At 51.8% G+C, this 24,996-nt stretch overlaps 1 protein-coding gene across 1 annotated transcript; it reads left to right on the top strand.

The window, feature by feature from the left end:
- The first annotated feature begins 1,108 nt into the window (after positions 1 to 1,108).
- Positions 1,109 to 17,784, top strand: HPN (hepsin). Its single transcript, XM_023748222.1, has 12 exons — positions 1,109 to 1,207; positions 6,780 to 6,881; positions 6,964 to 7,005; positions 12,796 to 12,925; positions 12,998 to 13,120; positions 13,266 to 13,306; positions 13,548 to 13,713; positions 13,813 to 14,003; positions 16,479 to 16,574; positions 16,773 to 16,915; positions 17,069 to 17,233; positions 17,446 to 17,784. The coding sequence occupies exons 1-12, from the start codon at positions 1,192 to 1,194 to the stop codon at positions 17,482 to 17,484; spliced, it is 1,254 nt and encodes a 417-aa protein (XP_023603990.1). The 5' UTR covers positions 1,109 to 1,191; the 3' UTR covers positions 17,485 to 17,784.
- Positions 17,785 to 24,996: the final 7,212 nt, after the last annotated feature.

Here is a 24,996-nt window from a genome sequence, read left to right as displayed (position 1 = left end):
GGGGTGGACAGGGACTGAGTTAGGCCTGAGCTGGGGTAGGGCGGGGGCTGGGTAGGAGGCAGGAGAAGGAGCAGGGCAGTTGGGGCACTCTGTGTAGGGAGGGCAGGAGAAGGAGCAGGGGCAGTTGGGGGCCACTCTGTCTGACTCCCTCTAATTTCATATCCCCCTTCTTTAGTCTTTCGTAAAGCACCCCCCAACCCTGCTCTGTCTCCCCAAACCCGTGTCCCCAGACCAAACCCGGCCCCTACTCCCACCTCCCCTGAACTGGCACACCTGGGCCCACCCCTCAGGCTGGAGGGGAGGCAGGCTCCCCTGGTCCAGCCCCTGCAAACCCTGCCCCACCAGCCAGGTGGCCTCTGGCGCTGCCAATCCCTTTGCCCGCCCCTCCACACCCCTTTCCCCGCCTCCTGCCCAGCCCCCTCCTCCTCAGGTGAGGCAGCCAGGCCTAGCAGGCCCCACGCCGCTGCCTCTGCCTCCTGGCCGCCGCTGCGGGGCCACCATGCTCCTGCCCAGGCCTGGAGACTGACCCGCAACTGGCACCATCTCTCAGCTTCGCCCCCACCGGCCGGACCCCAGGGTAAGGACCAGGGCCCTCAGTTCCAGTCGCCGCCAGGGCCAGGGTCCCCTCACTCCCACCCCAGCCTAATGCTCCCCTCCCCAATTGAGGGGACTCCCAGGGACCCCAGGAGTGGGCCTCTCTGACTTCTCTCCAAGGGCCTTGGAGCAGCCCCCCTTCTTCAGATTCAGAGATTGGGCCCCAGTCTCCTTCTCCCTCAGAACTAGGTGTCCTGCCCCTCCAGCCCTCCAACCTCATACCACGGAGTCCTGGCCCCCAAAACCATCTTTCCCTAGGGCCCAGGGTTTCAGGCCCCCACTCTGCCTAGGAATTGAGACCCTCAGTCCGCTGTCCTCCAGGCTCAGACATGGGAGCCCCCAGCCTGCACATCAAGGTGTCTCCCTGGCCACCGGTCAGACACTGACCCCATCCTTGAACCCGGCCTAATCTGCGTCCGTGATCACGGCGTGCTCTGGCCAGGGCCCAGGTCCTCCAGCCTCCCTGGATGGGCGCCTGGGACTGGGGGCACTGGAGCTGGGCTGGGCTCCCCAGGCCCTGCCTTTCCGTTCATCTCCCCACAGGTCCTGCCCCGGCCCAGGAGGTCAGCCGGGGAATCATTAACAAGAGGCTGTGACATGGCGGAGAAGGAGGGTGAGTCCCCCTTTCCCTGAGCCCCAGCTTTAGCTCTGCCTGACGCCCCTCCCTCTGTGCTTTCTTCCCAGCCCTCCACCCCCTTGGAGCCCCCTCTCTCTGGCACTCCTCCTGGGCCCATCCCCACCCCCTCTGAAGCCTTCACCTGATTAACTATTAACCACATGTTCTGTGAGCCTGTGCCACCACCTTCCCACCTGCTACCCCGCATGACCTTCCGCCTCCTTGCCTCAGTTTCCCCTCACCTCACAGCAATTCCTCAGCTGGCCCTGGGCCTCTCCTTCCTTCGGGGCTATGGTGGGGAGACTGGCTGTGACGGTTAAGGACACAGACTCTGGAGTTGAACCTTTGGGCCTGAGTTTGAATCTGCTTCTGCCACTCTTTTGTTGTATGATCTTGTGCACGTGACATCATTTTTCTGGACTTCAATTTCCCCCCTGGGTCAAGCATGGATCCTAATGCCACATGAGGTTGTTGGGAGCAGGGACAGCAGCAGGGCAGGGCGTGAGGTTGGGAGCAAGGTGACGGCGGGGGCTTAGCGTGTGAGATGTACGCTGTTAACCAAAGCTCATGACAGAGGTCAGCCGACTTGGAATCCCAGGGATCTGAGACCCCCACCAATTCAGACATTCCTCCTGCCGCCTGGCATTGTGGGCAAAAGGGCAGAGGGAGGACTTTGGACCTGGCAGGACAGAAGGAGAGGGAGAAAGAGCAGAGAAACTACTCCAGGGCGATGGGAAGAAGCCACTGCCGAGTGGCTGGCACTCAAGGGCTCTTGGCAGCCCCCAGCCAGGGCTCCCCACGCCTGGATATGTCCCCTTCTCCACACGTGGAGCCAGCTGGGGGCCCAGGAGGGGCGGCTTTTCCTCCCCGCCCTCGAGCTGGCGGACTCCCTCTCTTCCTCCTGGAACCAGGCTAGCTGGGTTCGGTCCTAGGCAGTAGTGCTTTCTAGCTTTAAGGCCCTGAGCAAGCAGTATGCCTAACTCTCTGGGCCTGTTTCTTCATCTGTAAAATGGAGATGGTACTCACGCACACCTCACAGGGTGGTGCGAGTATTTAATGCAGGAAGTGCTGAGTATGTCGTCTGCAATGATCAGTGTGAATCCCTGGCCTCCTTGGGTCTCAGTGCCGTTAGCCACTCACACCCAACCATTCAGCGATGGCCAGAGTGCGGCCAAGCTTCCAGGGGCTCAGGAGGAGGCACTCCTTGCATTTCAATACTCATACCACCTTGTGAGGTGTGCATGGGTATCATCTCTATTTTGTAGACGACATTGGGAAGGATGGACAGAGACAGGTCTGGGTACAGAGAGAACTGAGGCACAGTGGGCTCCAGTGCGTCCTCAGGCAGCTCAGGCCCTGTCTTGGGGGGGAGTCTGGCTGGAGGGTGTGGTCAAACCTGGACACAGATGCTGAAAGGTTGTGGTGCTGTGCTTACTTGCTGGTGACCTGGGGTAGGTGGCTGCACCTCTCTGGGCCTCTTTTCCTCACCCATAAGCCAGGGTGGGGATAACAATGGTACCTTCCTCACGAACAGTTGCAAAGACTTGAGGATCCGCAGGACAGGACCATGCGTTGGCCTGCGGGTTGAGAGCCATTGCTGCTGCCGTGGCTGCTCGGTTTTGTGTGAGGCCCAACTCGAGGGTCTTGGTGCTCCTGGGGACTCAGCCTTGGAGGAGGTGATATCTGAGTTGACACTCATGATGAGGAGGGAGTAGCAGGGTATGCCAGGCAGAGGGAACAGCCTAGCTCCGTGGTCGGCAAACTGCGGCTTGTGAGCCACATGAGGCTCTTTGGCCCCTTGAGTGTGGCTCTTCCTAAGCCTTAGGAGTACCCCAATTAAGTTAATAACAATGTACCTACCTATATAGTTTAAGTTTAAAACATTTGGCTCTCAAAAGAAATTTCAATTGTTGTACTGTTGATATTTGGCTCTGTTGACTAATTAGTTTGCCGACCACTGGCCTAGCTAAATGTCGGCAAGTAACAGACTGCTGGGGGCGCGGTGGGTATTCCTGGGGGTAAAGTTGAAATGGAGTTGAGAGGGTGATGAGGTCTGTTCGCACTGTTTTTGAGGAGGGGCAGGCAGATGCCTGGGTGTGCTGGGTCTCTCCACAAGATGGCGCTGTCTGATATTCATTGTTTCTCTTTTCTAATTTATATTTGTAAGTTCTGTGGTTTCAGTTGTTTTTTGGAAGGGCTCTCAGGTTAGGGGGAATATATGTTCAACTCTCAAATCTCTAACAGCCGTGCTTATGTGCTAGGGTTGCTGGCGCCACAGGGCTGAGGGCCTTGGACTATGTCCTGTGGAACATTGGGGAGTCACGGAGAGTTCTAGGGAAAGTGACGACAGGTTGGGTTTGATATTTAGCAAGAGCCCCCAAGCTTCCATGTAGAGGCTGGACCAGAGGGGGAGCCTGAGTCAGGGGCAGGGAAGGAGAAGGTGGACAGGAGACATTCAGGAGGCCTGCAAGCTGGGGACCTGCCAGCTCTGACGGGAGGGAGGTGCCCTGCAGAGGAGGGGCAGGCCTGAGGATGAGGGCCGCAGATGGGACCTGGGGGTTTGGGGAGACATGGAGGCCAGTGTGGGACCTGAGGTGTGAAAGGCCTAGAGGATTCCAGGAGGGGACGTCTACGAGGCTGCAGGACCCTAATCTGCAGGAGAGTCCAGCCCAGGACAGAAAAGGGAAACAGGCTGTGGAGGCGGGTGAGACAGACTTGGAAGTGAGGAGGCATGAGGGGGGCGCGGGGAGGACCATGGCCTGCTCGGTGAATTCCAGATTTCAGAGATAACTAGGTCAGGAGATGGAGAAGGCACTGTTGGAGAAGGAGAAGGAAAGGCCTTGGGTGTCCCAGAATTTAAATGAGGGGCCTTCCATTCAGGAAGCTGAAGTTGGGTCTGAGGGGGCCTGAGACATGAAGCCGTCAGCTGAGTGGAGTCTCAGAGACAAGGAGCCAGAGACGTCACTTGTGAGGGTTTTACAGACAAACGGTGGGGGCAGAAGGAGGTGCCCCTGCAGGAGTGCAGAGCGGAGCCTCTGGGTGAAGTCGGGGCGGGGGGCGGGGGGCTGCTCACTGGTCTCAAAGGCCTGTGGCTCCCATAGCATCACGACAAGGATGGCCCTCTCTCAGAGCGAGGGCGCTGCCGTCCGCCAGAGGCACCTGTTTGGGGGTTGCTCGAGTTCCCTGAACCAGAGGGCGTGGAAGGAGTCTCTTCCTCTCGCCCTCGGAGACATGGGTGGCAGCTTCCTGCCTTAGCAGGCACAGCAGAGCGCGGCTGAAAACAAAGGAACCAGGACCGCCCACCAGAACCAGGACAATGCTTGGGTACAGAGTTGGGAGTGGGCTTGGGAGGCCCTCCTGAGACATGGCGAGGTCTGCCAGCTGGGCCTCTTTGGAGGGAGGGAGTGTTCTCTCGTGCCTGACGAGAATGCTGGGCTTCAAATTCTTAAGACACCCAGACAGTGGCCCATCCCAGGAAGGTCCTGAACCACTCCCCGCTCTGTTCCGGGTGCTTGGCTGGCCCTGTGCCTATTGGCCAGACGACCATGCCACAGATGAGAAAATGGGGTCTCTTGTAGCCCTGGGAGTGCCTTGCAGATGCCAAGGGCAGTCAGGCACATGCCAGGCCCAGCTGAAGGCTTTCAGCAGCCTTTTCTCGTTGTTCCTTCTGAAATGCCTAGCAAAGGGGTTGGCTTTTAATCCCCAGGGGCCCTGCTGTACAAGGAATAAAATCCATCTTCTCCTCAGGTCCAGGCCTCCCTGGCTGGCCCCAGCTTTGGTTCCACTGTCTTCCCCAAGTGCATGCCATTCTGGCCATATCAGTGGCCTCTCTTGCCCTCTAACAGATCATGCTTATTCTTGCCTCAAGGCCTTTGACTATGCTGTTCCCTCTGCCCACAGTGTTCTTCCTTAAGATCTTTGCATGGCTGGCTCACCCTTCAGGTCTTAGCTCAAAAGTCACTTATTAGGGCCAGGCTTGTGTGGCTCAGTGGTTGAGCATCGACCCAGGTTACTGGTTTGATTCCTGGTCAGGGCACATGCCTGGGTTGCAGGCTCGATTCCCAGTATGGGGCGTGCATGAGGCAGCTGATCAATGAGCTTTCTCTCTCATTGATGTTTCTATCTCACTCTTTCTCTCTCATTGATGTTTCTATCTCTCTTTCTCTCTCTCTCTCTCTCTCTCTCTCTCTCTCTCTCTCTCTCTCTCCCCCCCCTTCTCTCTCTCTCTCTCATCAGTTAAAAAAAACCAACACAAACCCATATTTTTTAAAAAATCACTTATTAGGGAGGCTCTCCTTGAGCACCCTGCTGCCCCAACATGCATTATTTCTTTATAGTCTTTGCCACAACTGGAAATGATCAAGTTCATTTATTGTCTACTTGTTTACTTCCCCCTCACCTTACACACATGAGAATGTGAGCCCCCTGGCCAGCATCTCGTCCGTCTTGTTTTGAGATGTGTCCCCAGAGCCTAGAATGGTACCCAGTACACAGCAGCTGCTCAACCGGACAATGAATGAATAGGCTCCATTTTACCAATGAGAAGACTGAGGCCCACAGAGGTGAAGGGAGTTGCCAGGGCCACACTGCTTTAATGATTGAAAGGCACTTTTTGAGAACTTGCTATATGCCAGGGACTATGTACAGGGAGAGGTAGCATGGCTTAGTGGTTATACATTTGAGCCCCAGCTCCAAATCTTCCCAGGGTTCAGGACCCAGCACCGACCCTTGCTAGCGGAGTCACTTCAGGCATGTGATTCTTCTCTGGGCCTCAGTTTCCCTATCTGAAAAATGGGACTCATAACTGAGATAAGGACTGAATAAATTAATGCATTTAGAGCAGTACTTGGAGCATAATAAGCATCTGATAAAAAGTTTGGCTATTATTATTAAAAGAACTTTATTATTTAAAAGTATTATTTTTAGAGGTGAGTACTAGGTGGATGCCCGTTAAATAGGTGAGGAAACTGAGGCTCAAAGAGGTGATGTCACCTGTCCAAGGTCTCAGCTAAGAGTGGGGAAGGTTAGTATTTATAAGTGAGGCTGGCAAGTTTTCAAACTTAGGTTCTTAACCTCCAGGGGCAAACTTGACCTTGGAGCTGGGTCCTGTGGGGAAAGTCTGGTACCCAGGGACAGAGGGTCTGGAACATTAGAGAGAAACGAGGCAGTGAGGGAATGCCAAACAGCAGGGAAGAAAGCTGCCAAGAGGGCAAAGGTCAGGCGTCACAGCCCCCAAGAGGCTCCAAGAACGTCTGGGGAAGTTAGCAGAAGTGAGAGGTCCAGGAAGAGATGTCCCAACGTGATGACGGAGCTAAAAGCAGCGTCACTGGGGGAGGAGAAATGCCAGGAGTGCAGGCAGCGAGGGTGGCAGCTGTCCCAGCCACTCCCCTTCCCAGCTGCAACCCTTGAGGAGCTGGACACCTGGCCGTCCTCGCTGCAGGGGAGAGGCAGCCCTGCCAACTGGGCCTGGTAGGCTCCGACATGTGGGGGAGACCGAGCTGGCCCTACGCCCAGACCCCACCCTGATGAGGACGGCCTGGCAGTGGCCCCAGCATGGTCTCTGTTGCAGGTGGCCGGACTGTGCCATGCTGTTCTGGATCCAAGGTAGCAGCTCTCACTGCAGGGACCCTGCTGCTCCTGACAGGCATCGGGGCAGCGTCCTGGGCCATTGGTGAGAGCGGCCCCCTGCACCTCTACCCTCCCCTGCCCCTGCGGCCCCAGCCTACCTGCCCTCACCTCTGCCTTCTCTGCAGTGACTGTTCTACTCAGGAGTGATCAGAAGCCACTGTATCCGGGTGAGTAAAGCAGGGCCCTCTGGGGCGCCTGGAGGAACCTGTGCTGGGGGAGCTCCGTGGAGGGGGTTGGGATGAATGCACTCGTGCTGAGTGCTTGTCTGGACCAGGTGCTGCTGAAAGCAATTCACTTGTCTAACCCAGTGTTTTCCAGACTCTAAATGTGTTACCCATTAATGTATCATAAAATTAAATCAGTGAGTGGAAAATCGGATTTTAAAACGTATGAAGTAGATGAGACTAGAAAATATTCGAATGAGTCTCTCTCAGTAAGAAAACTCTTGCTAATCTTTTATTTTGGTTTTATGAGGGTGGGACTGTTATTCTCTCAATTTTAAAGATGGGGAAACTGAGGCTCAGAGCCATGGCATGGTTTGCCTCAGAAAACTTAAGTTCAAGGCCACATCACGATGGAAAGCTGGGTTTTTTTGTTTTGTTTTGTTTTTTACTGCAGAGCGTAGACAAAACATGTCTGAGAGGCACTGTATGAAACCAGTGAGCTCCTCTAGCTCCCCTAGAAGGTAGCTTCTATTATCCTCATTCACAGATGTGGAAAGTGAGGACCAGAGAGGACACACAGCTGGTCAGTGATGGGACCAGGAGTAGCTCTTAGACTTGCCTGATAGCGATGTGTCTGCAGGAGAGAACGACCACACTGATAACAGGCAGAAGCTCATTGTGGAATGAATGAATGAACTGCCCAAAATGCCAACTCCAAGCTGCCTTTTCGTGGTCCAGGACAGCAGGAAGGAAGGGGAAGTTGGGTGATGGGATATCTTTTTCACTCCCATGTGCCTCATCTACTTCCATAAAGGACTCAGCTCACATTAAGAGAAGAAATGAAAATCCAGACAAGGGAAGCCAACATCAGTGCTAGTTGTCATAGCAGCACTTACATGTGCCAGGCACAGGCCTTGGCTCTACAGGTGTCCATTCATTAACTCCTCACAACAGCCCATTTTAATATGGGGAAACTGAGGCACACAAAGGCCAGGCGATATGCTGCAGGTCACAGCTAGTAAGCTCTGGGGTCTGGAACCCGGCCGCTGGATTCAGCTCTTATGCAGAACCTCTACGTGCTATGGCTCCTCAAGAAATGGGAGCTGCCATAGTGAGGACTCACATATGCTCACACAGGCCCTGGCTGTGGTCCTTGCACAATAGCCTGGTGAAGCTGGAGCTATTTTCATCACCCCAGGTGGGGAAACTGAGGCCACTGAAGTGCACTGACTTGCCCAAGACCACATGTCACATCAGGGGCAGGGCAGAGGGATCATGCCCCTGCCAAGTCCCTCCATGGCTCCCCACCACCATTGGGTTCTCAGCGAGGGCTTTCTACGCCCTCACTTCACACTTGCCCCTGGCACTCTCACACCCTTGAAGGACCCTCCTGGCACTATAGCCTTTGTTCACCCACCTCTTTCCAGCTCGTACCTAGAGGCAGGTTTCAGGGTTCTGCAGTGTCACTGCCAAGTGGGGGCCCTGGCAGAGTCTCCATGTTCTCATCTGTAAGCTCGGGGTGAGAATTAGAGGACATAATGATCCAGGCAGGGCTTGGCTCTCAGCCAACTAGGTAAACACTGGCTTTAACTTCCCTGAGCAAGGCCTTCCGGCACTCCCAGACCGCATGTTCCCCAAGCCCATGGCCATCCTGCTGCCCGGGTAGAATGCTCCTCACACTCACAGTGGATTATTTACTCCTGGAGAATTTTAGGAGGGCAGGGCATTTTTTTTTTACTGCCTCAGACAGTGTCCTGAACATGGTGGATGCTCAGGAATTTATTTATTTTTAATCCTTACTTGAGGATATTTTCCCACTGATTTTTTAGAGAGAGTAGAAGAGAGAGGGAGAGTTTGCCTCCTGCATGTGCCCCGACCAGGGCCTGGACCGGGGAGAAGCCTGCAACCTAGGGAGAAACCTGCAACCTAGATACGTGCCCTTGACCAGACTCGAACCCAGGACCCTTTGGTCTGCAGTCCGACGCTCTATCCAATGAGCCAAACTGGCTAGGGCAGGAAATCTTTGCTTAATGAATGGGCACAAATACAAACCGCTAAGATGAACTAACTTGTCCTGGGCTTCACTGAGCGGTAGGTAACAGGCCACAGTTCTGACCAGCTCAGGCCAGTGCCAGCACCCTTGCCCTTGAGCTATACTTGGGGTTTTCAAAAAGTGTTGGGAAATTACAAAACAAAAACCAAACAAAACACCCCCACAAAAAAATAAAACTATACCCTTGCCTCATTTTTCTGGGGTTGTCACACTTGTAAATATATCAGACAATTTGGTAAGCAAACAAGGTGACCCAGAACACACTTTGCATTGACTAAAATCATACAAATGAGAATAAAGAATTTAAAAGTGAGAGAAAGAGTGGCACAAAATAAGGCCACTGAATTCTAAATTATAAGGCATTTTATATTTCTTCCCCCTCCACCTTCCCTAAAACACAATCATAAAGTGATGTTTTCCTAAAACCTCATGCTTTTTGGAAATCACATTTCTGGAGCACTTATTTCAAAGTAAGAATTTACTCCACCCCACTTGGTATTTCAAATCCAAGTCTTGGTCTTGGAACTCAGGGGGTGGTGGGTGCCACCCAACAGAGGTGCCAGGAACCCCCTGCCCAACCCCAGAGCAAGGGGCCATAATTAAAGCAAGCAAGCCAGGAAACGCCTTTAAAAATTTTTTTTTAATTAAATATGTTGGGATGACATTGGTTATAGGCTCCAAGCGTGCATTTCTATGAAAGATGATCTGTATATTGCATCATGTGTTCATCACCCAAAGTCAAATCTTCCTCCGTCACCATATATTTGACCCCCTTTGCCCTTTACTTGCCCCCCAACCCCCTTCCTCTGGTAACTACCATATTGTCTGTGTCTGTGAGTTTTTGTTTGTTTATCTTGTCTGTTCATTTGTTGCTTTTAGTTTTATATCCCACATATGAGTGAAATCATATGGTTCTTGACTCTGACTTATTTCAGTTAGCATGACATTCTCAAGATCCATTCATGTTGTTGCAAATGGCAGCATTTCATCTTTTCTTATTAGCCAGGAAGCTCTTAGTCTGGGCTGTGGGTGAGAGTATTTGGGGTGGGGACACGTAAGGGTCTCTGTGAGACCCACAGAAGGAGCAGGGGGTATGCAGGTCAGCAGGCCTGGTTTGAAATCCTGGCTCTGCCAGTTTTTAGGCCCCTGGAAAAATACATTCTTTCTGAGACTGTTTTTTTTCCTTTTAAAAATTATTTATTTTTATTTTTAAATCTTTTTTGTTGAAAGTATTACATATGTCTCCTTTTCCCCCCATCCAGCCCCCCCCCTCCCAGCCCCCCACCCAGGCTTTCAGAGGCTGTTTCTTCCTCTGTAAGATGGGCATAGGAATGGTCTCTACCTCCCGGGATGGTATGGGAGAGAATATGACACATAGCATGGGGCCAGCCCATGGACAACCCCAGGAAACGTAGTCAGTATGATTATTTCTGCGCTATTATTGTTTCACCCTTACGAGGGGAAGTTGCCTAAGAGGCTGTGTAGGGCAACGTTAAAAGCTTGGGGTTTGGAGTCACTGGGGCCTGAGTACATATCCTCTCTGCCTCATTTGGCGATGCGGGGCAAGTCACCCCGCCTCCCCAAGCTTCCCCTCACCCATCTGGAAAATGGGGATGACCTTTGTGGCCTCGGGCACAGTGACGGAGAGCATGTAGCATCGCGCTGGTGCACAGTAGGTCCTCAGCAGGACAGGGTTCTCCCTGGAAGTCCTTGCCCAGATCTGTGGGGCTTGGGGAAGACCGCTCAGCTTGGTGTGGTCTCACTGGGTTTTCCCTGACAGGTTGCGAAAGTGACTTTCACCAGAATCGGGGGCCCAGAATGTGCTCTCAGAACAGCAGTCATGTGGAGGCAGGAGAAAAGGAGAGGCCCACAGCCGATCTTCCCCCAAACCTACCTCCGCTTTCCCCATCCCTGTCAGTGGCAGCTTAGTCCTTCAAGTGGCTCAGGCCAAACACCTTGGAATTGCCCTTGACCCCTCTCTTTCCTTAATCCAATTGTCCCCAAACCCTGTGGGCTCCACCTGTAAAATCTGTCCAAAATCTAAACTCTTCTCCCCCTCCAGTGCTCCACCCTGGCCCAGCCTCCATCCTCTCCCTCCTGGACATCACAGCCACCTCTATCTCCTGCTCCCCCCCCCCCCCTGTTCTCCACACACAGCCAGAGGGAGCCTGTGAACCCTCGGCAGGTCAGAGCCCTCCTGGCTCAGATCCTCCCAGGAGCACCTCACTCCTGGTAAAAGCAAAGTCCCTAGCGTTGATCCAGTCCGTCTCCTGCCTCATCTTCCCCTCGCTCACTTTGCTGCAGCCTCCTTGCTATTCCTCAGCCCCCACCCCCAGCCTGAGAATCTTTGCACTTGCATTCCCTTCCCTTGGCCTAGATTTCTGTCCCCTCACTTTTCTTCACAACTCTCTTTCTCACTTCCTTCAGGTCTTCGTTCCCTTACCACTTCTCAGGAAGCTTTCCTTCCCAGCTATTGAAAATCGCAGCCTCACCCCAACCTCATTGCTCACACCAGCACCCTGACTCTGTCAAAGCTTGATTTGTCTCCCTGGCCCCTTCTTTGGTGACACATGATCTATTTTCCTTATCTGTACCTTTCCTTATCCATCTCACCTATTGGCCTTTGAATGCCACAGAGCAGGGGTTTTGTCTGATTTGTTCACTGCCTAAACTAGAGCCGGCATGTACTGAGTGGGGCATGTAAATAAATATGACTAAGGGCTGTGGCCTGGCTTAGGGGTGAACAAGGGTCCTCTGGCCATGTGTGGGGAGCGGCCTGTGAGGAGCTGAGAGGACATCAGCTTTCAATACCACCGGCACCAGGCAGGAGGAATCCGCCCAGGCGCTGCTCAGCCCTCCTGTGTCCCTGCCCTGCCTCGTCTCCGTGTGAGGATGTGCCTGGTTGGGTGGCGTTTATTGTTATCTCCCTCACTCCAGACTTTGGCTTGGTGAGGGCTGTCTTAGTCATCTTTGTGTGCCTCGCATCACCCCTCCTAGGACGAAGCATGTAGTATGAGTCTAGTTAAAGCTTAGTTTGGTGAATGAATGAGTGAATGAATGAATACTACATCCTCTGCTTGGAGAATTATGCACTTTAATATACTCAAGGCTCTGACAAGTCCTACAGGAAAGATAGCTATCCTTTCCTCTTTTTTTAAATTTAAGACTATAGGATGTCTTTAAATATTTTGGCAATCTGATGTATTAGTCAAGGGTCTTCAGATGGCAAAAAACAGAAGAAAAAAATAAACTGGCTAAATGAAAAAAGGGAATGATTAACTCAACCACTCCTGGGGGTTCTTCAAGCCTGGCTCCATCAGGAGCTTAAAACCATTAGCAGAAATCTCTTGGCTTTCCTCTATGTTGGCTTATTTGTCCCTTCACGTGGGCAAAGATGGCCTCAGCACATGCAGCCTCACACACCATTCCCTTGGGGGACTGGTCGAAACAGTTTCCCTTTTTCCAAATGTCCCAGCAAAGTCCCAGACTTAGAGCACGTGAGCAGCCAGCTTAGGAAGTCCTGTGGAAAGAGGCCCTTCCCTGCTCCCAGCAGGGCCAGCCAAAGTCCCAGGGCGGCTGTTCCTGGGTCTAATTTGTCACGTGCTCTTCTGGACACAGGAGTGTGGGGGGCATGGGGTGCTCTGATCAGCCCTGCTGGGACTCGGACTAGAACACATGGCGGAGCACAGCCAGGATGGCTGGGCAGGAGGCGAGCGTGTGGCCGTCCTGTCTCCCTGCAGTGCAGGTCAGCCCAGCAGACACTCGGCTCACAGTCTTTGACGAGACGGAGGGGACGTGGCGGCTGCTCTGCTCTTCACGCTCCAATGCCAGGGTGGCGGGACTCAGCTGTGAGGAGATGGGCTTCCTCAGGTACTGGGGTGCCCCTTGGAGGGGTGGCAGTGGGAGGGTGGGAGGAGCAGGCCTGACCCCTGCCCTGCCCAGGGCACTGGCCCACTCGGAGCTGGATGTGCGGACAGCGGGTGCCAACGGCACGTCAGGCTTCTTCTGTGTGGACGAGGGAAGGCTGCCCTACGCCCGGAGGCTGCTTGAGGTCATCTCCGTGTGGTGAGGAGGGCAGTGGGCAGGTGGGGGCACACACCCTGGCCCCGCAGCTCCCAAGGCGCTCCTACCTGCTCTTCCTCACTTTCCTTCTCTGTCTGAACTGGCCTCTTTCTGTTTCTCTCTGTCCCCATCCCTGTCTTTCTTACAGTGACTGTCCCAGGGGCCGCTTCCTGGCTACCATCTGCCAAGGTGAGACCCTGACGCTCAGAACCCTCTTCCTGAGACCAGGGTAGGACCATGTCCCCCAAGGATGGGTCCATGTCCCCTTCAGATCCTCCAGGGCAGGGCCTTGTCCCATCGGACAACCCCAAGCAGGCCATATCCTCTTAGGTCCTCCAAGGACCAGGTCGTGTCCTCTCAGACCTCCTGGGGCAGGGCTGGCCCTGAGGGCTTCCAGGCCCCCACTCCCCGTGACTCCCCTCTCCCACAGACTGTGGCCGTAGGAAGCTGCCCGTAGACCGCATTGTGGGAGGCCAGGACACCAGCCTGGGCAAGTGGCCATGGCAAGTCAGTCTTCGCTATGATGGAGCGCACCTTTGTGGCGGGTCCCTGCTCTCCGGAGACTGGGTGCTGACAGCTGCCCACTGCTTCCCTGAGTAAGTGACCCCCATGGCACCGAGGAGGGTAGCGGGGGCAGTGAGGTGGGGGGGCTGTTCCCAGGCAGGCTGCCACCCTCCCCTCCTGTTCCCTGGTAGGCGGAACCGGGTCCTGTCACGATGGCGTGTGTTTGCCGGCGCTGTTGCCCAGGCCTCACCCCACGGCCTGCAGATGGGGGTTCAGGCAGTAATCTACCACGGGGGCTATCTCCCCTTTCGGGATCCCAACAGTGAGGAGAACAGTAATGATATCGCTCTGGTCCACCTCTCCAGCCCCCTGCCCCTTACCGGTAAGTCTGAGCCCTGGCCTGGGGACTCCTGAGGCCGCGAGGTGAGAGGAGGGACCAGGGGCCTAGGAGTCCGTGGTGATAAGGGAAATGCTCTTGAGGGACACAAGTGGGTGCCCACCAAGTAGGAATGGCTAGTGCGGCCGCTTTGTAAAGTCTGGCAGTTCCTCAGAAAGTGAAACATGGAGTTGCCACACGACCCAGCGATTCCACTCCTGGAGGACGCCCCAAAGAAATGGAAACGCGTGTCCACACAGGAGCTTGTACACGCATTCACAGCAGCACTGTTCGCACTGGTCAACAGGTGGACACGACCATGTCTGTCCTCTGACAAACGGATAAAAACGTGGCCAATCCATACAATAGGATACTATTTGGCCACAGAAAGGAACAAACATTTCTGTGATATGCAATGGCCGACCCTGGAAAACATTCTGCTAAGAAAGAAGTCAGACCAAAAGGTCACTATGTGATTCCGTTTATATGTTTCTGTCCAGAATAGGTACCTCTATAGAGAAAGAAAGCAGATTCGTGGTGGCAGGGATGGGGTGGGGAGGTTAGGGGTGACAGCTAAGGACACAGGGTTTCTTTGGGGGTGACGAAAATGCCCTAAAACTGAGTGTGGTGCTGGATGTACCTTCGTAGTGCCCCGCATGCTACTCAACATCTGTGAACCCACTAAAAACCACTGACTTGTGCATCCTAAGTGGGTGACTTGTGTGGTATATGAATTATATATCAAAAACATTTTTTACCAAAAAAACCCCCAATCAAATGAAATGAAGATGTTTTAAATATATGGATGAATCAGGCAGCTAAGAGTCATTCCCCCTGCAGCTCCCCAGGGCATTCCCTTGCTCCCAATGAGGAGGACTCACGTGGGGCCAGGGCGTCTCTGACACTTCTCCAGGCTGCCTGGCGGGCTGAGGGCAGGCCATCGTGTGTAATAATAATAAAAACCATGGTGGTGGGGATGGGCCTCCAACAGGCACCAGTCGGATAGTAATAGTGAAATAGTACAATAAAGTGATGCAGTGATGAGAGGAATGAACACGAACACTTGCACGGCGCCTTCTCTGTGTCAGGCCCTGTTCTCAGGGTCCTGTGCACAAGCTCATTTAGTTCTCACCGTAGCCTGGGAGGGTGGGTCCTTTTTAAAAAAAAATTATTATTTTTTTTAATAAATCTCCCACCATTTTTAAAAATATATTTTATTGATTTTTTTACAGAGAGGAAGGGAGAGGGATAGTTAGAAACATCGATCAGCTGCCTCCTGCACACCCCCTACTGGGGATGTGCCCACAACCAAGGTGATGCCCTTGACTGGAATTGAACCTGGGACCCTTCAGTCCGCAGGCCGAGGCTCTAGCCACAGAGCCAAACCGGTTAGGGTGGTGGGTCCTTTAATCATCCTGTTTTCCACCCGGGGAGAGGGCCCAACAGAGAGAAGGTAAATGATGTCTCAGATTCCCACAGCTGGCAAATGGCAGAGATTTGAGCCCAGGCCTCCTGGCACTGGAATCAGCCTGCAACCCCCAGGCTGTGTGCCAGGGAAGCCAGGACCATTTTGTGGTTTGCATTATACTTATTTTTATGGTTATTTTCTTTTTAATGATTCATGATACTGGTTTTCCATTTAAGGGAGTGATACATGTTCTTTTCCCCCTTAGAACAAAATAAAGTCTCCTCTGTAGTGAAAAGAGTGAGGGGTTGACAGCACTGATGTGAGGAAGTGTCCGTGAGGCACAGGGGATGGGGTGGGCGTGGCTTGGGTTTAAAAAACATGGCTGAGGGGTCACAGCTGCAACGGCAGATGCAGGTCCTTGCCAGCTGTGTGATCCGGGGCCTGTGGCTTTACCTTTCTGTGCTTCAGTTTCCCTCATCCGTAAAAAGGACTTCCTAGGATTATTGACATGATTAAAAGGGTGAATATGAGTCCTGGCCAGTGTAGCTCAGTTGGTTGAGCGTCCTGTGCACCAAAGTTCGCAGATTTGATTCCCAGTCAGGGCACATGCCTGGGTTGCGGGCTCAATCCGCAGTAGGGGGTGTGTAGGAGGCAGCTGATCCATGTTTCTCTATCATCATTGATGTTTCTCTCTTTCCCTTCCTCTCTCTCTAAAAATAAATAAATAAAAACATAAAAAAAAGAACGAGGAAAAAAAAAAGAACACAGGCCTGAGAATTGGGCAATCTGGGTTCAAATTCTGGCTTTGCCAGTCATTGTGAGACTTTGAACAAGTGCCTTGGCCTCGTTCCCCCTTCTGTGAAATGGGGTGAGAGCCCTCCTCCTCCCTGGGCTGCTGGAGATGAAAGGAACTGACACGGGAAGGTGCCTGATGCCGAGTGAGCTCTCAGGAGACAGCAACTGCTGCTGTAGCTGCTTTAAAGAACAGAGGAAAGGGTGTGTCAGGGGCACTGGAGGCAGCTGGACAGACGCTGGTTGCAGGTAGGGCTGGACCAGCGTGGTCTCTCTCACAGAATACATCCAGCCCGTGTGCCTCCCAGCTGCCGGCCAGGCCCTGGTGGATGGCAAGATTTGTACGGTGACTGGCTGGGGCAACACGCAGTACTACGGTGAGTCCCACCCTCTGCCTGGGAAGCCGCCAAGAGGGAGACTGACCTGGGTGGGGGGAAGGGGGGAAGGGCAGTCTGGCAGGTTTGGTGCCTCTTGGCCCTGGGCCATAGGGACACAGGAGCCTGGGGTGGGCACCAGGAGGGGAGGAGGGTGTGCATGCTCACCAGCTCTCCCCAGCCTTGCCCGCACACCCCCAGGCCAACAGGCTGGGGTACTCCAGGAGGCCCGAGTCCCCATAATCAGCAACGATGTCTGCAACGGTCCTGACTTCTACGGGAACCAGATCAAGCCCAAGATGTTCTGTGCTGGCTACCATGAGGGTGGCATTGATGCCTGCCAGGTGAGGGATTGTGGGGGACAGCCCCTGCCCCTGCCACTCTAGAGATGGAGACACGGGGCAGTGGGTGGGCAGGCTCCTACCTCAGGGCCGTGACCACAGCCCATGGCCATCCGAAAGCACCTCCAGCCTTGCCTCCCCTGCCCCCCGCCCCAGGGTGACAGTGGTGGCCCCTTCGTGTGTGAGGACAGCATCTCTCGGACCCCACGTTGGCGGCTCTGTGGCATTGTGAGCTGGGGCACTGGCTGTGCCCTGGCCCAGAAGCCAGGCGTCTACACCAAAGTCAGTGACTTCCGGGAGTGGATCTTCCAGGCCATAAAGGTGAAAGTTGGGCCCAGATGGGGCCAGAGGATACGAAAGTCTGGGACGCTCATTGGGGAAAGGGAGGCAGGGTTTTCTGGAGACCTTTGCTCAGGCCTAGAAGAGGCACCCTGTGGAACAGGGATTTCAAAGGGCTTCTTGGAAGAGGAGGCTAGTTGTGGGACTTTCAGGGAAGCCTCTCAGACCTCAGAAGGCCCCAATTGTCTCCCCAGACTCACTCCGAAGCCAGCGGCATGGTGACTCTGACCTGACCTCTCCTTGCTGCAGACGCCTCCAGGGCCTGGGTTAATCTAGGTGGCCTCAGCCCCACATGGTGGGATCCACCCTGGGCCTGGGATGGAACTTTTTTCTTCTTGGGCCCAGCCCACAAGTGCAAGGAGACCTTCCCTCCAGGGTCCTGTCTTCCACAGTGGCGGGCCCACTCAGCCCTGGGACTACCTGAGACTCCCCTTCCTGACCCGCATGTAAATATTGTTCTGCCATCTGGGGATCCCATCTAGGTATCCCTGATGAAAAGCTGTTCTTTAAATAATAAAATTGGTTTTGATTAATGTGGCCTCTGAGTTTGCAAATGTAAGAAGCAATGAGGATATTTTGGGGGAAGGAAACAAGGAATTAGGGCCTGGGATAAACCAGGCAGGGACCGTGACCCTCTCATTCCCACTGGCTCAGGAGAAAAGAATTGATTCATAACCGGAGATGTCCTGAAGCAGCTGGCTTCAGGTACTGTTGGATCCAGCTGCTCAAATATTTTTATCAGAACAGTGCCTGTTTTCCTCGCAAATCTGCTTTTCTCTGGGTCAGCTTCACATCCAAGCAGCCTCCCCTACAAGCAGAGACAGAGATGCCCCGCTCCCCCCCCCAAAAAACAACAAACAACTCTGCCTTTACACACCATAGACCACTTCGTGCCGGTGGGAAGGGAATGCTTCTTTCCCAACAGCCATAGCAAAAAGCCCCAGGCCTGCTCTCACTGGACAGATTTCAAATCACTGCACACCTGACACATGAGCTGGGAGGGAGGTTTGACCCTCAAGAACTACATGAGTGGGAGTGGGGGGTTCCAAAGGAAAATGGGTTGCTATTTCCAGAAAAAATGAATGTAGATGCCCAATAAGAAAAAAAGACATCCACCTTTGGCCAACACAGGAAAAGGCCCCGTAGGATGGAGACAGGAGCACCAGGCCCTGTGAGCACAGCCTGAGACCCACCTCTTCCTTCATCCAGGCTGGAGGTTGGGTCCCAGCTTCTGACACCCACTGTGTTTTCTAGAGCATCTGCCTCTCTTGTGGGGGCCCACCAGGGGGCGCTGCTGCCTCTAAACTGTGAGAAATTAAGGGCCTTTTTGGCTAGTCTTGCCCACTGTTGCTGAAAACCAGATACTCTGCAGGACAACGCTAATTGAGTACAGGTTTCCCATAACTGTCAATGGCAACAATTATAATGTTTTGCCCATCAACTACAAGCCCCCAAACTATTTCCTAAAACATTAATCGACACTGGAAAGCACCTCTGAATAACTCACTATCTTGGAAAATGCTCCAAGCATCACTCGCTGCACACCAAACTGTGCATGGTTGATCCCCACCCGGCTTAGTCCATCGGAGCACCTATGTACCTGTCTGGTTGGCAGAGCTCCACGCATTTTTCCAGATGCCTGCCTGTGGCTGGCAGTCTTGACCATCCTGTTTGAGGTGTAATTGAAGACCTGACTCATGTGGCTTTGTTAGAAATGCATTGAGTTACAGGGCTGTGACTATACACTTTCCTTTGTAATTGTCAGCCGGAAAGTGTACTGTACATATGTTTCATGAAGTTCTGGGACTCAGAGAATATGGCCCACCCGCGGGTTCTGAGCAGACATGATCACGTCCTGGAGCGTCTGAGAGGACACAGCGCAGCTGGCCAGGAAGGAGCGGTCTAGGAGGAGAGGCTGCTGCTCCGTGGGGACTGAGGGGCCACGGCCCTGCCCTGGGGGAGCTGAAGAATGTGGCCCTATTTCAGGGTATCTGTCCGAAGTTTGGGCATTAAAAGTCAATAGGCAGCCTACTGGGAAAATGTCAATCAGGGGGCCCCTGTGGCTTCTGCCAGCATCATTGCTGCCTTGGAGGGGAAAGGGGTGGGGAGATTATGATTCACTCAACAGCCAGTTTCCTTTGTGTGCCAGGGGTCAGCCAGCCCCAGTTTCTCCTCCTGTTCCCACCAACCTGCCACGCCCCACCCCAGAAGTCCCAAAGAGATTAGAAAAATAATAACAACCACAGGGCTGCTTTGAAGTAGTGCTGGAATTTTGGTCTTCAGAATAATTGCCTATCAAAACTCTCACTTCCATGCCATTGCTGTGCATCTCTGAGCCAGAGCATTGGACCAGTCTTATCTAATTACTGTAACCACATCAGGAACAGCAGCAAGGCTCTGCACTCATTGTTATGTTTATAGCTGAATATTCACTTTCAAATATAGAAAAGCCTCCTGGGTGTAACTTGGAATGGAGAGCTCCGTATGCGGTTTATAAGTTGGCATTCTCCAGTCAAATTCAAGGAGAAATGTACAATTATTCTTTCACAACAGCTATTCTGAAAGTAAAATGGCACCATGATTAACAATGATTGTGATGGGCATTCATTTTATATTCAGAAATAATTATTGTGAATGTTCAAATAGTGGTGCGAGTAGGGAATGGATTTTTGTTTCTGCAAAAAAGGAATACTACTTAAATCCTGCAGTTATTAAGTGAGCAGCTGTTCCAGTTCTACTGCTGTATAACAAACCGCCCCAAACTCAGTGGTATGAAATAGCAACCATTTATTATGCTCAAGATTATGTGGCTCAGAAAGTCAGACTGAGAGCAGCAGGGACCGCTTGTCTCTGCTTCGTGATGCCCAGGTCCTCATCTAGGAGACCCAAAGGGCAGAGTGGCTCAGTGAGAAGGGACTGGGTTGTGAGCTTCCTTACAAGCCTGGTGTCTGGGCTGGAGGCTCAAAGACTGGGCTCAGTTGGGACTTCCAACTTAGTGTCTGTCCAAGCAGCTTGCGCATCCTCCCAGCATGGCTGTCCCAGGACATTTGAATTTCTTGCATGGCTCGGCTCCAGAGTGAGCATTCCAGTAAATGCTGCCTTTTGCACCCAGTCTCACGTCTGCTTTACTCTGTGGTTGAAGCAGTCACACACCTGCCCAGACCCAATGAGAGGAGACAGAGATAGACCCCCAACTCTGTACCTGTTGAAAAAATTTTGGTCATGTTTTAGAACTGCTACAGGAACTATTGACTGTGAAGCCCATCGGCAGCTGACAGAAGAGGAATTATACTAAATGATCACTGAAGTGTTCAGCCTGAAAGATTCACCTGCTATAATCCTATATAATAAAAGCCTAATATGCAAATCGACTGAACGGTGGAACCACTGGTGGAATGACTGTTTGCTATGACGCACACTGACCACCAGGGGGCAGACGCTTAACACAGGAGCCTGTGCAGGCCCCAGGCCAGCCAAGGCAGGTGCCAGCAGGGGGAGGGGAGGCCCCCCAATCACCCCACCAGTTGCCCTGCAGAAGGAAGCGACCAGCGGGGGTGGGGCAATCAAAGGGGCGGGGCTGGCCAGCGAGTGGTCTGGCGCCACCCCCGAATCACCCCACGGGTCACCCTGCAGATCGGCCCTGATTGCCGGCCAGGCCTAGGGACTCTACCCATGCATGAATTTCATCCATTGGGCCTCTAGTGTGGATAATAAAATTCTGACAGTAATACACGTCTAATACATTTTCTGATTTGTTTGTATATCTTAGAAATTCATTCTTAGATAGTGATATTCATTCAGCTTTGGCCATATCTCTTTAAGTTTAAAAAAAATTTTTTAAATTACAGTTGACATCCAATATTATATTAGTTTCAGGTGTGCGGCATAGTACATTTATATTATTTACAAAGTGATCCCCTTGATAAGTCCTGCACCCATCTGGCATGATATAGTTATTACAACATTATCGACAACATTCCCTGTGCTGTATTTTACATCCCCATGACTAATTTGTAACTATCTATCTTAAAGGTCCCAAGCACAGACCCACTTACTCACAAACATTCACCCTAAGCTCCAGAGAAGTAACATCAGCTGGAAGAGCTGCAGGGACAGCAAGGGAGAAACTGAATTATCTGGCATCAGGGCAAGAGCTGGAAGAGCAGCTCTTCTGGGACAGAAGTGCTATCAGGCACCACTGTTCCTTTGTGGAGATCTCCCCAACACAGCCTGCAGGCACAGACAGGTGCCAAAATCTGAGCCTCCATTAACCTAACACTGCTCTTGCCCCACCTGGTGATTCTCTGAGACCCCATCCCACCCAATTCAAGTGCACACCAGAGATCTTTCTGAGGCTACTCCACACAGGTGGCTGTCCTGGGCCCACACTGCAGACTCTCCTAAAATCTCTCGAAGGCCCGCAAATCCCAAACAAGCAGCAGCTGGCCTCAGGACACCCTGTACCTCTTGCATGGCCCCAAGCTCAGCACTAGTGCAACCAACCTCCATTCACAGCATAACCACCCCCAGGCACCTTCAAGCCCAGCACAGGCAGCTACCACCAAACTGCAGATCCTTTGTAACTTCTATCAGGTGGCCCTAGGTCAGATACAGGTAGCAGCTGACCTTGACCTGTACCAGAGCCCCTCCCAAGAGGCATCTGAACCACCATACCTGGTGGCCAGCTTCAAACCACACCTGAGCACTACCCAGTTAGTGCCACAAAAAAACACACACCTAAAGGGTGGACTCAGCAGGCACCAGAGCCCTGCTAAAGCAAGGGGCCAGCCTTCACACAACAGCTTGTCCTCTGTAGTCCAACCAGTCAGCCCACCCACGGATGTGCCAATAGCAATCAAGGCTCCATCACAACAGGAGAGCACACACAACCCACACAAGGGACACCCCTGGAGCACCCATCTCAGGTAAATAGGAAGACTGTGCCCCTGGGCCCAACAGGACACCTACTACATAAGGACTCCTGCCAAAACTGGGAGGCGTAGCAGATCTACCTAATATGTAGAAACAAACACAGGCAAACAGCCAAAATGAGGAGACAGAGAAACATGTCCCAAATGAAAGAACAAGACAACACTCCAGGGAAGGAACTATACAAAATGGAGGCAAGCAATCTACCAGATGCAGAGTTCAAAACACTGGTTATAAGAATGCTCAATAAACTTAGGGGAAGAATAGATGATCTCAGTGAGAACTTCAACAAAGAGATAGGAAATATTAAAAAAGAAGACAGAATACATAAAAAAGAACCAGTCAGAAATAAGGAATACAATAACTGAAATGAAAGATACATTAGATTGAATCAAAAGCAGATTAGATGAAGCACAGGAACAAATCAGCAATTTGGAATACAAGTTAACAGAAAACACCTAATCAGAATGGTAGAAGGAAAAACAAATTTTTTTAAAAAATATATTTTATTGATTTTTTACAGAGAGGAAGGAAGAGAGATAGAGAGCCAGAAACATCGATGAGAGAGAAACATCGATCAGCTGCCTCCTGCACATCTCCCACTGGGGATGTGCCCACAACCCAGGTACATGCCCTTGACCGGAATTGAACCTGGGACCTTTCAGTCCGCAGGCTGGCGCTCTATCCACTGAGCCAAACCGGTTTCGGCAGAAAAACAAATTTTTAAATGAGGATAGTTTAAAGGGCCTCTGGGACAACACCAAGTGTATCAAAATGCCCATCATAGGGATACCAGAAGGAGAAGAGAGAGAGCAAGGGATTATTTCTATTTGAAGAAATAATGGCTGAAAACTTTCCTAACCTGGTGAAGAAAATAGACATACAAATTCAGGAAGCACAGAGAATCACAAACAAGGTGAGCCCAAAGAGGCCCACTCTAAATCACATCATAATTAAAATGCCAAAGGTTAAAGAATAAAGAAGAGATTTTTATGTATTTATTTTTAAATATATTTTTAATTCACTTCAGAGAGGAAGGGAGAGGGAGAGAGAGAGATAGAAACATCAATGATGAGAGAGAATCATTGACTGGCTGCCTCCGGCATGCCCCCTACTGGGTTTTGAATCCTCAACCCTGGCATGTACCTTTGACCAGAATTGAACCCAGGATCCTTCAGTCTGCAGGCTGACACTCTATTCACTGAGCCAAACCAGCTAGGAAAAAAAAGAAAAAAAAAAAAGAAGGAGATTTTTAAAAGCAGCAAGAGAAAAGCAGTTAGTTACCAACAAAGGAGCTCTTATAAGACTGTTAGCTGATTTCTCAACAGAAACATTGCAGGCCAGAAATATACAAATGACCTATAACCAATTCTACTCTCCCCAGCAAAGCTATAATTTAGAATCAAATGACAGAGATAAAGACATTTCCAGACAAGAAGAAGCTAAAGGACTCAATCATTGCCAAACCAAGAAATGTTAAAAGGAACTTTTAAAGCAGTGGTTCTCAATCTTCTGGCCCTTTAAATACAGTTCCTCATGTTGTGACCCAACCATAAAATTATTTTCGTTGCTACTTCATAACTGTAATGTTGCTACTGTTATGAATCGTAATGTAAATATCTGATATGCAGGATTGTCTTAGGCGACCCCTGTGAAAGGGTCGTTCGACTGCCAAAGGGGTCGCGACCCACAGGTTGAGAACCACTGTTTTAAAGAATGAAAGAAAGGAACATAAATAATAAAATGGGAATAACTATGTACATATCAATAATAACTTTAAATATAAACAGATTAAGGTCTCCAATCAAAAGATATAGGATAGGATGTCAGAGGAATGGCAGTGTGATAGGTTACCCTAGTCTCTCTCCTTGAAGTTACAACTATTTGAACAGCTATAATTCAACAAAGGATTCCCTGCTCAACACACAAACACATCTGAGAGATCCGCATATTGAAACATCTTAAGGTGGGTGAGTCAGAACAAGGAGGGAGGAGGAAAGGAAAAAGGGCAGAGATAGGTACTATGGATGCCGTCCAAAGCTCACTGTGAGTCTCAGGAGAGGGGAGGAATCAAGATGCTGCCTGCACTCCCTGCCGCCTAGAGTAGCAAAGAGATAGAGTGAGTATTCCTGCCTGTGTGGTTGGTAGATGCTGTGGCTAAACCCAGTGACCTGGGGAGAGACAAAGTGCAGAGGTGCTGCTGTGGTCGTCCAGTGACTGCCACTGCCAGGCAGGAAAACAAAGCCAACAAACTTGGCTGCCATCCCTCACCCTCCCAGCACCCCCCTCCCCTCATCCTTCCAGAGCTAGCAGCAGGCACCAAAGAAGCTGCAGAAGTGTGTCAGGCTGCAGAGCACATTATCTACAACCTTGGAAAGTGGAGAAAAAGAAGCATTTTCCCCTGAGTGACAGTATACTGCAACTCATCCCAGTTATGGGGTGAGATACAGAGGGAACACAGCTAGGGTCTGGCAGTCTCCTGTTAGTAGGAGTACAAAGCCACAAACGCACCAGTTGGGCTCTCCCACTTCATCCTGCCCCTACCCATTGTGGTTACACTGCCCGCCTCATCTGGCTGCAGGGGATAGCACTGGGATTTCACAGGCTTGGAACTCCATCACCAACTGCATTGCCCCACAGGGTAGTCCCCTGAGACCAGGCAACCTGATCACAAAGATGCCCACCTCCCCATGGAATACAGGGTATTTTCCACAACCCTACAGAGATCTGAGAGGCTAGAGCAGTGTAAAAAAGAGAAAGGAAGAAAAAAAAGAAAAGAAAAAATTTGCACTTCAGCCCCTCCTTCTGGAATTAAA

This window comes from Myotis lucifugus, unplaced genomic scaffold (assembly GCF_000147115.1).
Source record: "Myotis lucifugus unplaced genomic scaffold, Myoluc2.0 scaffold_1207, whole genome shotgun sequence".
Taxonomy (NCBI): domain Eukaryota; kingdom Metazoa; phylum Chordata; class Mammalia; order Chiroptera; family Vespertilionidae; genus Myotis; species Myotis lucifugus.
Note: the sequence above shows the minus strand (reverse complement) of the source record. Positions and strands in the feature narration are given on the sequence as shown.

Bases quoted from the DNA above. Each gene is read 5' to 3' on its own strand.
- HPN (XM_023748222.1), top strand. The intron at 16,916-17,068 runs GTGAGGGATTGT...CCCCCGCCCCAG, and splicing joins GTGGCATTGATGCCTGCCAG to GGTGACAGTGGTGGCCCCTT. The intron at 17,234-17,445 runs GTGAAAGTTGGG...TTGTCTCCCCAG, and splicing joins GGATCTTCCAGGCCATAAAG to ACTCACTCCGAAGCCAGCGG.